General features: G+C 43.3%; 1 protein-coding gene across 2 annotated transcripts in view; it reads right to left on the bottom strand.

Moving 5' to 3' along the window:
- Positions 1-10,398, bottom strand: part of LOC119178631 (uncharacterized) — a 98,610-nt gene extending 88,212 nt beyond the window's left edge. For both annotated transcript variants that reach the window (XM_075870342.1, XM_075870346.1), the window contains exons 1-2: positions 10,289-10,398; positions 8,992-9,102 (exon numbers count right to left, since the gene is read on the bottom strand). In XM_075870342.1, coding sequence (XP_075726457.1) covers positions 8,992-9,102; positions 10,289-10,370 — 193 coding nt within the window. In that variant the 5' untranslated portion in view covers positions 10,371-10,398. The remainder of the gene's footprint in view (positions 1-8,991; positions 9,103-10,288) is intronic.
- Positions 10,399-15,941: the final 5,543 nt, after the last annotated feature.

Below are 15,941 nucleotides of genomic sequence, written 5' to 3'. Positions count from 1 at the left end.
CATGGACGGACGGAAGCAAGAACGAATGAACGGACGAATGCTTCGCCCCACTCTCCATCATTCATTGACTCCGTGGATATGCTGCCAATTTTTTTCTGTTGTCCAAAACAGCGGCTAGCTTCAAGAAACAGCCCTCAGCTTTGAAAGCTTGCTATATAAAAAACGGCAGATGCCACACTCAATGGGAATCCCTGATACGCGAAGCGCGAGTGAGATATGTTGATATTTCTCACTCGCACTTCGCGCATCGGGGATTCCCACTGAGCATTTTTCACTGAGCAAGTTTTCAAAGCTGAAGGGTTTTTTCTTTCAAGTTAGCACATCTAAGCATGATAGTTATAGTACGGAAGTTATGTACGGCATCATTTACCTCCACCACATAATGCTGTGCTCGAAAGTACATTTTAAGATTAGCACAATGTTACGAGGTGGAGGTAAATGATGCCGTACATGACTTCCGTATCATGAATAGCATGTTTGGATGTGTCGTTTACTTTAGTCTACCATTTACGTCCCGTGATACCAAATTTAGTATATGTGGAGCTAGCGAAACGGCCTCGAGCACGCTATGAGCGTAGTATGTTGTCATATTCTTACAGGACACGAGTGTCATCATTATCATGTTTGCACCAGTCATATATTTCGTCATCCATTGACGCCACGTAACACTAAATTTGGTATAAGTGGAGCTAGCAAAAGAGCCACGAGTGCATCATGAAGGGCCCAATATACTCCAATGTAGCGTTGACGCACGCACTCGCCTGGCACAGCGACGCTACGTTAGCGAAACGCGAGCACTCTATAATCTGACGTCAAGCGCGACCAGCGTCCGTCGGCGCGGCCCAACGGCAACCGGCGCGGAATGCGACATGCTGCATTTCGCACCGATGCGTTACCCAGACTACACTGCGCCTCCTTCTATTCGTGACGGAGAGACGCCGGACGCGCTGAAACGCGCATGTGTCAAGTCAAAGCAACGCAGCGCGGCTCGCGCCTGCGAGTATATGGCAGGACCGGCGCCTGGCGTGGTAACACCGTCGTGACCCCAAGAAATGAACACCGGTGAGCACGCGCACCGTGCCACGTCGAAATGTATTGGCGCCTTGGCTGTTGCAAGTAGTCATGTTCTCACATGGTACGCATCTCATGATTATTATGTTTGCACCAATCACATACCTTCGTCATCCATTGGTGTCATGTAATACCAAATTTCGCATATGTGTAGCTAGCGCAACGGCCGCGAGCACATCATGAGCGGTGCATGTAGTCATGTTCTTACATGAAATCCATCTCTTGTTTATCTTGTTTGTACCAGTATCATACCTTCATCATTCGTTCAAGTACCGTATACAATACTAAATTTTGTAAAGGTGACGCTAGTGAAATGTCCCCGAGCGCATCATGAGCGTGGCATGTAGTGATGTTGTTACATGACACGCATGTCATGGTTTCAATGTTAGTGTCTATCGCTTGTGTTCGCCATGCCATCATGTCATACCTTACCAGCTTTGAAACATGCCATCTGAACGAAACCACTGCAAGAGCCGCAGGTTCCTGAAATGTAAATCATGACATTGATGGCATATCATGATTTTCATGATATGACTAGTCAAATATTTTCTTCATACAGTTTTGTTATGCCATACAAAGTTTAGTATCGATACTATTGTTGAAACTACCAGGAGAGCTAAAAGTGATTGATATGTGTGGTTTAACGTCCCAAAACCACTATATGATTATGAGAGACGCCGTAGTGGAGGGCTCCGGAAATTTAGACCACCTGAGGTTCTTTAACGTGCACCCAAATCTGAGCACACGGGCCTACAACATTTCCGCCTCCACCGGAAATGCAGCCGCCGCAGCCGGGATTCGAACCCGCGCCCTGCGGGTCAGCAGCCGAGTACCTTAGCCACTAGACCACCGCGGCGGGGCGGGAGAGCTAAAAGTCGTAGGCGGCTAGATAGACGTTCAAAGTCACCGAAGTTCGCAAAGAAATGCTTTGCAATTAAAAGCAAAGCCCTTCTCGTCGACACCAAAGCTACCTTCCACGTAAATCCACGGCCGCTGAGAAGCAACATGGCGTCCGTCAAGTATGGCGGCCGTTTCAGCCTGTTGTAAGCAACCATTCTATTTCATTTGCCCTCAAGGCCATATGGCATTAAAAAGAGGAGTGGTTACAAGTTTACAAAGAATAAGATACAGCATGAAAATAAATTAGTCACTAAACAAAAACTTTTCATTATATAGTAATAGCTGCGTGAGGACAGCTCAATACAATATAAACATAATACATGATTATACGTAACATATAGCATCGTACACTTCCTAATTATATTAAATTAGGTGATTGTTCGCGGAAAAGATTTCGGGTGTTGTTACATATTAGACAGCTGGACGACCGACGGGTGCCGAGGAAAGACGACGCAAGCAGTGCCAGGAAGACAATCCCATTTTAATAAACTCAGCGACGTGCGTTTTATGCGCTGTCGAACCAATCAGAGGGTGGCAAAAACAAAGCATGCGGAGCCGATATCGCGGCAAGAAGGCAAGCTTATCCGAAAGCTAAACGAAAGAGCGTGGCAAGCTGGGCCAATGTTACAGTATACGGTTCAAATCTACTTATATACAAGGTACGAATGATCGATAAGAACACTGGGAGTTGCATAATGCAATGTCAACCTTATGACGGTGGTTGATACGATGGGATATGTATATGGGATATGATCGAAGTTGTCACCGCTCGAAAAACTGTAGAGGCATGCACATGAAGGTTCCGGAGCGTTGGGCGAGCTCTCAAGGTCGTCGTCTCTAGCATGTCATGTGTACCACGACTTCGAAGACAGGTCTCCTCTGTGTGCCCGTTTATTAGACTCAAAATTCGGAGAGAACAAGGTCACATCGTCTGCTGCTGCAGCCACGTTTATGAATGGCGCACGCTGCTCACACTCGAAGTGAGAATTGCAGTCACTAGTGCCTGATTCTTGTATTCGCAATCTTCATAGACTGTCGTGCCACCTGGCGGAAGTCAAGAGCGTCCGCTCGAGGATGATCAGTAGGCAGACTCTTCCTTGTTTGTCTGTGCTAGCCAGTGTTAACGCTCTAGCAAGAAACGAACACAAACAACTTAGTATGTTTCGCATATAAAAGATTGTACAGAACCGTCCGTGACGGAATAACTATGATTAATTCTTGCAAAACGCGAAGTTTTGGGGAAAGCACGTGGCAACTCACGGGTTTGATTACTGCTCGCAGATTATTATTTCAGCTTTGCAAGATTTTCGCAGCCACGTTAGATAGTTATATGTTATCGTCTGACCTTTGCAGTTGAAACTCACCTTTCTTTACGTTCCTATACAATTCGTCAGTGATATTGTAGTGCCTGAATCCAATCTAATTTGCTGTGCGTGGAAAGTTACACAGGCTTGCGATTTTCTCTTCGAAACATTTGTCAACGCTGGCCGCTTGATTTTTGCGTTCGTTTATAGACGGCAGCACACTGCTAGCGGTTCATTTTTTGCCAGGCATAACAGCACGTTGTTCTCCACGCCCAGATAAACGGGGCGAGAGACGCTGTGTTGGTGTTGTGCGTGGTGAGTGACGCGTTTTATTGGTGCTATCGAAGTTTTTCGGTGAATAGAATTCCTCAAATTACTTTCAGCAGTGGTGTTCAAATAAACCGTCTTGACGTCGAAAATTTGTCACTGGACGTAGAACGCACCGAGAGTAACAACAACGATGAACAATGAGCTGCTAGATAACGTGCAGCTGCAAGTCAAGTCCTCGTCTTCCTTTAAAGAAGCAACTCACTGGTTCTCACAGTGCAAGTAATGACGACGACGTAATATATTTGGAAACCATCGGTGCGCTAAATATTCGGTCCCGTGCAACCTCGACGGTGCGCTACTTGCTTTCAAAACTTGATGTTTCAAAAGAAAGCACAAGAAAGTTCCACAAGAAAGTTTACGACAATTACTCTAGCCAAAAAGTCAAGCTCATTACCCCTCATGTCCGAAGGCTTTTGTTTCTAAATGCATTTATGCTGATAGCCAATACTTTTCGTTTCACTGTCCTCCCTGTCAATTAATTGGCAATAACTATGATGACAGGAAGGACAGCGAAACGAAGAATATTGGCTATCAGCATAACTGTACTCAGGAAGAAAAGCCTTCAGACTTGAAGGGTTAATGAGCTTGCATTTCTGGCTAGAGTAATCGTCGTAAGCTTTCTTACGGTTAGTTTCAAAACTTGATGTTTTGAAAGTAAGCACAAGAATGTTTACGACGATTACTCTAGCTAGAAACTGAGTTTTGAAAGCAGCCACAAGAAAGTTTATGACGATTACTCTAGCCAGAAGTGCAAGCTCATTACCCTTTCATATCCGAAGACTTTTCTTCCTAAATACAGTTATGCTGATAGCCAATACTTTTCGTTTCACTGTCCTCCCTGTCATCATAATTATTGCCAAATAATGGAAATGTATGTTGGTGTCAAACACCAACATACGTTGTATAAGCTCTCATATAACTTTTCGGTAAACAATAAACGACGTCTGCAAGGAAAAGTTTTACTTTCGCGTTATACTCTTTCGTATGACGGAGCGATAAATCATATATTTTTTTTCTGCGCTTGTTTTAAATGCGAAGCATTTCTTAGCGAACTTCGGCGACTTCGAGCGTATCTATCTATCTATCTATCTAGCCTCCTACGACTTTTAGCTCTCCTGGCCGTTTCGATAATGGTATTGATACCAAACTTGGTATAGTAAAACATGGCTCTATGAAGAACATATTTGATTTGTCATAACATGAAAATCATAACATGTATGTCATGAATGGCATGATTTACATTTCATGGTCTTGCTGCTCTTGCGGTGGTTTCGCTCACAGGACGTGTTCCAAAACTATTATGGTATGACATAATTGCATGGCGAACACAAGCGACTGACCCTAACATGAAAATCATGACATGCGTGTCATGTAACATGAATAAATGCCACGCTCATGATGCGCTCACCACCGTTTCGCTAGGGTCACATATACCAAAGTTGGTATTACGGTACGCGAATGAATGACGAAAGTATCCGACAGGTGAAAACATGATAATCATGAAATACGTGTCATGAAACAACATGACTACATGCTACGCTTGTGATGCGCTAGCAGCCGCTTCGCTAGCTTGGCATGTACCAAATTTGGTATTACGGGACACGAATTGACGACTTAAGTAAATAACATATCCAAACGTGATAATCACGACATGCGTGTTATGTAACAACATGACCACATGTCACACTCATGATGCGCTCACGTCCGTTTCACTAGATTCACATATGCCGAATTTGGTATTACGTGGCCCCAATGGAGGACGAAGGTATGTGACTGGTGTAAACATGATAATCATGAGATGCGTGTCATGTGAGAACATGAGTATGTGACACAGTCAATGGGACAATACATTTCGACGAGACGCGGTGCGCGTGCTCGTCGGTGTTTGTTACGTCGCGTCGCGTGGGTGTTGCATGCCAGGCGCCAGTCCTGCCATACACTCGCATGCGTGCGCCACGCTGCGTTGCTTGAACGCTTGGCGTATCAGCGCGTCCGGCATTCCTCCGCCACGAACAGAGGCAGACGCAGTGCTGTCTGGGTAATGCATGGGCTTGAAATGCAGCCCGCGCCGACGGACGCTGGTCGCACCTGGCGTCAGATTAGAGAGTGCTCGCGTTTTGCTAACGTAGCGTAGCTGTGCCCAGTGTTCGCGCGTGTCAACGTTACGTTGTAGTATATTGCGCTCTTTATGATGCGCTTGCGGCCATTTCACTACCTCCACATATACCAAATTCGCTGTTACGTGACGTCAATGAACGATGAAGTAGCTCCACATATACTACAATTGGTAATACGTGATGTGAATAGAAGACGAAGTCAAACGACACATCCAAACATGATAATCATGACAGGGAGGTCATGTACAGCCTAATTTACCTCCATGTCGTAAAGTTGTGCTAATTTTAAAGTGACACATCAAACTTTCTCACTTGTGCTTCGCATATCATCGAGTCCAACTGTACGAGGGATCTGCAAATTTTTTTCAAGAACACCACCTCGTGTCTTTTGCTGCGACGTCAGGCGCGCCTGTGTTCATGCCAGGCTCACACCATTGTAAATATGAGTCGCTTCCCATATCGTTCTGGGTGCTCCCAGAGGGGTTCTGTGTCTCTGAGGCAAAAAAGCGCACTTTGATCAGACTGCCAAGGCTGCTGCGGCCGCACGCGTCTTTCATTTATAGGGATAGATCAATGCTGGGAAGAAGGATGACCGAGAGGAGGACATCACTACTATAAGTGGCTAGCTTCGCAGCCCGCCAGACATCCTCGCACAAAAAAAGAGGCCAATCTAGGGTTCTATTGTGGGCACTGTATAATTCCACTATATTGTCAAATTTCGTAATGGCGGCATTTTAAGCCAATCAGGAGAGATCGTAGCAGCTTACTTGGCCAAGCAGCATTGATTAATGGTGGAATGTGACAACATGATGTAAATGTCCAGAATAGCACCCTTGGTCCCGAAACGTCAGGCCAGTGTCAGATTAGACTAAAAGTGTCTGGAGAGTTCATTTATTTTGTTTATATTTTTGCCCACCCACATGTCCGTAAATTATGTCCACATTTATATAATCAGATTTTTATAAAGGGTTGCGAAGAGTGCTCGTGTTTTGTCATTTAGGAACACTTTACAATCTAAACTCATTGTGCGTATTGGCCTTTACCAAAACAAACACGTCGACGTATCTTCCATAGTTCGGCATGCACAGCGCTATGCCAGGGGGTCCCGACTGAGAAATTCCTCAGTTGATGCAAACAGCGAAAAATTCTAACAGCTTGGGTGCTCGTCTCCTGACAGCCTTGCTGTGAATGAATCGCCTTTTAATCGCTGCGTTCAGCGGGTTTAGTGTCATGTGAAACGGCGTTTAGCCACCAGCTTTGATGTTTCATCTACCGTGTTTCGTCAATCTACGGAAAATGGGGCGGGCTTACTATTAATAAATGCGAGGGTTTTCTTATCTAACTTCGGTGACTTTCACCGTATCTATCTGTCTATCTATCTATCTATCTATCTATCTCTCTATCTATCTATCTATCTCTCTATCTATCTATCTATCTATCTATCTATCTATCTATCTATCTATCTATCTATCTATCTATCTATCTGTCTGTCTGTCTGTCTGTCTGTCTGTCTGTCTCTCTGTCTATCTATCTATCTATCTATCTATCTATCTATCTATCTATCTATCTATCTATCTATCTATCTATCTATCTATCTATCTAGCCGCCTACGAGTTTTAGCTCTCCTGGCCATTTTGACTATGGTACCTCTACCCAAATTGATATGACATAATAAGACTGCATCACGAGCATAACTGACTAGTCATAACATTAAATTCATGATGCTTTTTATAAATGCCATGATTTATATTTCATGGTCTCGCTGCTCTTGTAAGGGTTTCGTTCACACGACATATTGCAAAACTGGTATTGCATGACATCACTGCATGGCGAACATAGGTGACAGAATCTAATGTGGAAATCTTGACATGGCGTCATGTAACTCATGGCTGCGTGACGTGCTCAAGGTGCGCTCACGGCCGTTTTGCTAGTTTCATATATACAAATTTTAGTACTACGAGACGCTGCAAGACGGCGAAGGTAAATGACACGTTCAAACATGATAATCATGGCATGCGTGTCATGGAAAACATGAATAAATGATACGCTCATAGTGCGCTCGCGACCGTTTCGCTAGCTTTACATTTACGAAATTTGCTGTTTCGTGACTTGAATGCACGATTAATGTATATGACACGTTCAAACATAATAATCATGACATGCGTGTCATATAAAACATGATTAAAGGCTACGCTCAGAGTTCGCTCGTGCCGTTTCGCTAGCTCCACATTTACCAAATTTGGGATCACGTGTCCTAAATAGACCGTGAAGGTATGGGACACGTCGAAACATGATAACCATGACACGCGTGCCATGTAAAACACGACTATGTGCTATGCTCATAGCGTGCTCGTGGCCGTTTTGTTACTCCAGATGTACTGAATTTGTATCAAGTGACACAATTAAATGATGAAGGTAAATGACACGTCCAGACATGATAATCTTTACTTGCGTGTCATGTAGAAGATGACTACAAGCTACGCTCCTAGCGTGCTCACTGCCGTTTCGCTACCTTTTTATATACCGAATGTGACATTACGCGACGTGAATGGACGACGGATACAAATACCTGGCGCAAACATAATAATCATGAGATGGAATGGATATACGGCATCGTGGACGTACCCATTTTAACGTTGTGTTCATTTTAAAGGGACATATTATGTTTCCTGATTCGTGCTTCGCATGAATTCCCACTGTACGTGGGATCTGCCATTTTTCGTAGTTCCACTTGTGCTCCCATTTTACATTAGGACGAATAGGTTATGTACATAAGGGTAAATAAATTAACTATTTGCAACTGGTCTGCTTTTTGAAGGCCACGCAAGATGGAAGAATTTGGACTCTTATTTTGATATTTCTGCCTTTTCAAGAAGACATTTGTTTAAGACCTAATATTTTATTACAATTTACCAAGCGAATTAACTGCAGATGAATTACTACCTACCAATGCGCTAATTAGCACTAATTACCAAAACTCACACAAAACACTACATTCTTTCCTTGTCTCTCTATAAATGTAATACTGAGTGCCTTGGAATATCATAGCATGTCTATTTGATGCATTTGTAAAAAACGCATCATAGTTCACGTCAAAATGATTTCATGAATATCAAAGCTGTGGAAGTGAAGACAATTGTATTTGATGTGGCTACAAATTTGGTGACAAGCTTAACTGGCATGGCTACTTTAGTCTTAGTTTTGGCTTCTGATTGTATGAATAAATAATGGTCATTGGAGAGAGATGAATAACATCAGGGGATTCTTACGCAGTGTCTTCGATGTCGTAGGCGGGGGACCACTATTGCTTCCACTGCTGCCATCCCCTCCGCCACCACCTCCACTACCCTGTCCGGCATCTGCAGCTTCAGTTACGTCCCCTGAAATAAACACAAGCAAACAATGAGAAAAAATTTACGTTCCTGGTGAATAGCTTCGCGTCCTAAAGGGAGGGGAATTCACTAACCCGCACTCCCTAGTAGAGTTAAAATCGCTGATACGAAATCAGGTTAACGTAATATTAATTGTTTGCTTTGACAATAAAAAGAAACAGTCACAGTTTCTCCGCAAGTGCAAAGTAATCAAAGCCATCACAAATTTATTATTGTATGAAGAGCGGCTACCAGTTCACTCGTTCTGAAAACGAAAATAATGCCATGAGTGAAATGATCACGGCATCGACGCAAACGTTGTAAAGAAAAAATTACGCGCATAAAGCTGATGGCCAACTTCTGAATAATTCTATAGATACGCATCTAATCATGCACTGCAAGCAAAAATAGGTTTTTCACCCCGAAAAAACGCAGCCCAACTTTTTACTGCTACATCCTCGCACGTTTCGCGTAATGACGGGCCGAGCACCTCCCCTCTGCTTGTAAAGCGATCGACGACGGCCATCACACCTTTCAACTCACACACAAAATATAAGACATGCGAGCAGATGTTATCTATTTGCACCTCATAGAAAACATTGTGGTGGAGCTGACAGCAACGGCTTTGCAAGCGTATAGGCACTATTTTCGTCGCAATAAACTGAAACTTTAAAAATAACCAGACGTCTCACATGCACATAACTCTAGACCACGCCAATGGCTGTTTAGCACTAGAGCATGTCTCAATCGATTGTCGTTGCGCTCCCGCATTGTGTGAGCTGTGTTGTTTTATGCTTTCATTACACTACCTGGAGGGAAAGTCACTGCCTTTATGTACAAATTTTATTTTATTTCTTTCAATTTCACGCTTTGATATGATTGGTACCAATACCGTATATGCACACGGACCATGTCATTCAAAGATGAAAATCAATTACGACGCTATTATCTTACAATATTCGAAATTCCTAAAATATCTTCAATGAAAATATTTCCTAACACACATGTGCCTCATATCCGATCATTTTGTATGAACATATATGTGTTGTCTTATGAATATGCGAAATTATTGGATATGACTAATACGTGTCAAAAGAAGTTTTCTAATAGAGACTCGTCGCACTGCCCCTCCTACCAACCTGAGCCTGACAAATGTATGGCTTCAACGGGAAAATACGCAAACGAAAGGACTTACCCGATTCAGGGGAGGAAGAAAGAGCAAAATAGATCATTCCAAGAAGAAGAACCAAACACAAAACACCTGCTATACATGGCATCTTCGAATGGCTTTCATCCCCGGCATGTCCAGCTCTATGAAAAAAGGCAGAAAAAGCTTAATTACGTTAACCTTCATCTGCTGGGAGTTACAGAACTACAAGGTTACTAAAGCCATAATGACTAGCGGCCAAATTTGCGGCGCCCCTTGTGGACCTTCTTAAACGTGTGTACAATTTTTCATTCATTAGGAATAAGGTTCTTTGACGAAGGTACTTTTGAAATTAAACAAACTTTGTGGAGTGATCAATGTCACAAAAAATATCAATGAGAGAGCTATAGTCAACAGTGTTCTCCGTTCATCCGCGTAGGTTGCGCAAGGTGCCTCGAGGGATTCTCAATGTCAAACGCAATCTCGCAAGGTCCTGCAAAGTCCTGTTTCGAAAACCCTCTGACCTTGCCCGAGCGAACGACCACGTGACAAATCGCCGAGACCTGTTCCTTCCGTCCTCACAAAATTATCATGTCATCACACAATGATGCGATCATTTGCTGACATCGTGAATTGGTCACTGAAGGAAGTGTACGAGAGAGAAGGGCGTACAACTTCACGCGAAGTCTAGAATTAAAGCTACAGATGAGTGCCGCAGACCATTGGGATCAAGCGAGAACGTTTTATTGTGTGTCTCTCACCATGGTGCTCATTATTAGTCGCAGAAAGCCTGCTCCCCGATAGCATAACCTCGTGTGTTACCATAATCGCAGCAAGGTTTTACCTTCAAGCGTTAAATAGTATAACATACTGCCACTCTTTTCAACACGAAGGTGTTTTATGCCGGGGTTCACCGAGACTTCACTGACGTCGTTTCTGTCACGGAGCTGAAATTGGTCAAGTTTACATGATTGAATGACAAAGAAGAAACAGATGTTTCATTAATTCTGACCACTGGGAGTCAAACCGACAATCTTGCATGCCGCAAAAGCACCTTATACCTTTCACACCGCCTTTCGTCGGCGAGGGCTGTGTCGCTGTGGGAGAATGGTCTTCTCAAGGACTGCATCATGAAGGCTAAGCGCACCGACAGCTCATGAGTGCTTTGATTCGTACAATGCAACAAAGGCTCCGGAGCACCATTGTAGTTAACGGTAAGTGCAATGCAGTGTACGCCATGATTCCGTTCGGTGACGACGCAGTTCAGTGTAGTGCCTTTGTAGTCGCTTTCGCGCGTGATTCCTCGTAGCAAGAGTAGTGCCGCTTCCACAGGAATTGACAGTGTTTCATCAGCCACCGACTGCTCCGAGTGTGATACAATCGACTAGCAAAATTGCAGGAAAAAGCATCCGAGAAAAGTGACAGCGGACGCATGTCACAGCGTAAGTGTTTTGGCTTGCAGAGGGACATGTCAGTAGTGTGACGTGTCTCTGTGAGTAAATGAAAGTGAATACAGTGACAGTGAAACAAATTTTCAAGTGAATGAAATAGAACCTATTCTTATTAACACTGCCAACAGAGACAGTTTACAAAGTTACCCACGAGGAGGCACGTGACTGTACTAAGGACACTTGTTAGTCAGGAGACAGACTATATTAATCTATGCTTGTTAGCGCAAAGAATGAAAAATTAAGTACGTTTGTGGCTAAATAAGTCGTCCTGGAAAGCCTTTGAGTAGGACGAGGGCGTCGCGATGAAAGTACAGATAACTATGGCACTGGGCGCCGCCCAAGCTTTCGAGAACACAAAAAATACAAAAACTTTAAATGCAGATTTTTTCGCCGAGGCTGCATTAAAGAAGCTGTTGAGATTCCATAAATGACGTTCACTTCTTTATTATTAAATCTTATATAAGCTTGTGAAAAATTTACCACTCTGATAAGTTGCTTGGCTGACAATGTATCTTCTTTATAATCCACTTTTTTGTACGCCCTCCCCCACTGTAAAGCCTATTGGTGCTGTAGGTAATGAAACCGATAAATAAGCGGAAAACGAGGAGGGGAGCACGTATAGAAAAAAAAATCGCACAGCCTTTCGCTCATTGTTTTCAAACACGTTATTGCTGACGTCGGTGTACGGGAAACATGTTATAGAAGCATATTCATGTTTAGGCAAAAACAGGCGTTCATAAGATAGGCATTTACGATGTGCCAATTTAACAGGCTTGTGTCGTATAAAGAAAAGTATGCGAGGAGCAGCGGAATATGTGTTAGCAATAAGGGTGTTCCAACTTAGGTTGGAATGCCCATATTGCTACTACGTGTCCTTATTTTGACAAACACATGTTTTTATATTAGCTAACGCAGGTTCTCAAATTGGCAGACGTCAACTAAAAGCTTAAAACCAATGGATTAGTAAAAGTTATGCGGTGAAGTTTTTTTGTAATGTGAAGAAGCGCGGCTTTATCAGGGCGAAAAACTCGATGTCCCGTTCATCGTACGAATTTTGCTGAAGCTACGTTAAGCATGAGTTGATCATTAGCCTAATTCAAGGCACTCTAAAGTTGAATAATGACTTCGCTTAGGTTGACAAACTGCCCTCAGAGAACTGTAACGTCACGTGTTTTACTGTATTAAGGCCAACATTAGGGGAAAAAATCAAGCTTCACGTTTCGTTTTGGTATTTCGAGCCAAAAGCTCCCCGCGGGATGTCAGAACGTTCGAAATGTATTTCTAGTATTCTTGGCACATTGGCTCGATGAAATTTTCCTGAACCTTGTTTGCTAAATTTAAGGTGTCCACAGATGACAGTGCTTTTCATTTTTATCGATTGGATGGTACGTAGCACCCAGTAGGCACCTTCGAAGTTTCTCACTTCATGGTGTTTGGTGCCGGAATATTAGAGTGCCGTTGCCATCCGCATTTTCTGTTTGTGCGTTTTCTCGCTTACTAAGCATCGTGTCACTGCTGTCGCAGTAAGAATTGTGTCTTCGGAATTGTGAAATTGTACAGTCGTCAACAAGCTTAGCACGAACGCTCTGCAGCATGACCTGAAACTGTTTGATCGATGCTAGCGCCGCATAGCTTCTGTTTTTGCTGTCGAGATGTTACCCATGCATGCCCACATTCTATCTATGCAAGCCACATAATATATAGGCCATGCGTCGAAGTGTTCGTGTTAAGTTTGCTGACGACTGTACTTCACTAATACGCAAGAAAATCGTTTTCTCCTTAGTGACCCTTTATTATCGTATAATACGCAACCATCTGCGAATAAGACTATCTTTACTGGTTCAGCAATATTTGAAACTAAGCGATTTTTGCAAATTAAGAACAAAAGTGGCCCCTGCCTATGGCCTTGGGGCATTCCTGCAGATACCGGACGATTGCGGAATGTTTTCACGAGTATTTCAACATATTATGTGTGGTTGCTCGAATAGGTGAAAACCCTGGAACAAAGAAATCGCGAAGGTCAATAATGTATAGTTACTGAATTACCATATCAAGATGAACGTGGTCAAATACTTTGTACTAGTCTACAATGCCCATGTAAACAAAACAAGCCTTATGAAGGTCGCTCACGTGTAGTCTTTCTTGAAGAACGCATGTAGCGTTTCAGTCATTGCACGATGTTGCACAGCGACCTTGTAACCACCGGAAACATACTCACTTACTCGGGTAATGAGGCTCCATGCCGGTCAAATGGTTTGCGCACAAGATAGTTAGACTTCCCGCACGTGCTACTATCATCTACTTAAAGTCCTGGACAGATAGATTCCTATGTTGTGCTAGTTTACAAATTACATGGGGTTGTGAATGCCACGCCAACAAGGATCAGAACAAAAGGTAAAATAATGAAGATGGCAAAGACTGCCAGCCTTTCCGCAACACTTCGTAAAAGTGTAGGGAAAAATATGGCAGGCAGAGTGGGTACCCAAAGGAATCTGTTATCTAAAATTGAAGGTACAATCTCTGCCGCGAAAACCTGGCACCGACGCCAAATGGTATACGAGGTCACGTGGCCACCTGTGTGCTTCTTGGTTCGAGGGCCTCGAGCTGTGCATTCACTTCGTCTTCGCGACTACCCTTGTGCTGAGCAGACGTCGCAGTTTATATAGAGCAGAAACTGTGACTTACAGCGAATAAATGAATGAACAAATTGATTTATGCATGGTTGTAGGGAAGGGGACAATAGAACATAGGGTGGTTGGCCGGAGCTACTTGAAGTAGTCCTCGTATACTCTTTCATCCCACTCCAGGATCAAAGGTGGCTGCAAAACATTGCCACGCTACACAAACCAAGGCTAGCTGGCTACTAACCACATCTAAGACCCAACCTGGCGTCAATCGACAAAAAAAAACGGTGCAAGGAAACACAAGTGGGCGATATGACATCTATGCTTTCTGTCACATATTTGCAAACAGAGCAGCAAGACCAGCTCATAGGAAGGCGGCCTCCCAAAACGAAAATGCGTGCGATCGTGCCCGGCTGAGCAAATAACAGGACCATGCACCCCCTCCCCCCACCCCCCATGAGCTTATCGAACGGCGAAAAATGAATAGAGCATTTTCTCTTCCCAAGCTGAGCTCTTGTCGGGTGTACTCGCACACTTTTACATTATGGTATATACATGGCGTTCATGCAGGACCTCACGGTGTTCGCGTCACACTAAGTGCTCTGTAGAGAAGCCACACCAGATGGAGTTCAACTTCTAGCCGTCTAGACGAATGCACGCCGAACCATCCGAATCCTTTGCATTCTTTACCAAGTTTTCAAAGCTGGGCTAGTTGCTAATGATTCATTTTTTAGCCAAGTGCGCAGGAGACAGGACCCTAACGAAGATCGAGAAAATTTGACGAGCAAACACTCTGCATTCGTCTGTCTCTTTTTGTACCTCCTTTTTGTCTCCCCTGCTGCGTGGTGTCCTAAAAGAAATTGCTGATTTAGCTCAATATATATTTGAAATTGAATACTTGCAGCATATAGCCATGTAGGTTGCTACACATTTATTTAAATTTTTGAGCGGCACTAGGGCATAATGCAGCTTGGTGGTGGCGTCGGGAGTAGTTCGCAAATATCAATACACCGCGGTGGTGCAGTATATGCTAACCAAGACACCAGTGAGTTTCTACGTAGGTAATAATAGATATTAACTACCAACAGCCATAGGTTAGCATGTCATGTGAGAAGCAATTTGTAACACCATGCTATTACCCTTTAAAGCGGGTTTTGCGTGTTTGCACAGAGCGTGAGCTATGCATTGTTTTAGAAAGCCTTGGTATCAGTTAATACAAAAAAATAAGTGATTGATAGGTATAGGACTTACTCGGATATGCCTTGAACGAGAAAAAAAACAAGACAGTTAAAGTTTAGCCGAAATAATGCAACAGTATTGTTATTCTAATAGAATATTCATAATCAAATATTCCAATAGAATTCATGTTAGTATAATGATACAACTGTAATATTGGCCACAAGATACACAGTATCACCCAACAATATACCGGCATCTAAGAATAAATAAATCCGAATTGTTTCTTGTCTTGGTATACTTAAAAACAGGGCAAATTAGTTTGCACTGATTTGGTTCATAACGCCGTATTTACAAAAACAAAAGGCTGCCAAAAATAGTAAATGCAATTACTTGCGTATTTTGAATCCTAGCTGCGGCGGCTGCATTTCCGATGGAGGCGGAAATGGT

The sequence above is a fragment of the Rhipicephalus microplus genome, chromosome 1, assembly GCF_043290135.1.
Source record: "Rhipicephalus microplus isolate Deutch F79 chromosome 1, USDA_Rmic, whole genome shotgun sequence".
Taxonomy (NCBI): Eukaryota; Metazoa; Arthropoda; class Arachnida; order Ixodida; family Ixodidae; genus Rhipicephalus; species Rhipicephalus microplus.
This window is presented reverse-complemented; position numbering and strand designations above follow the sequence as displayed.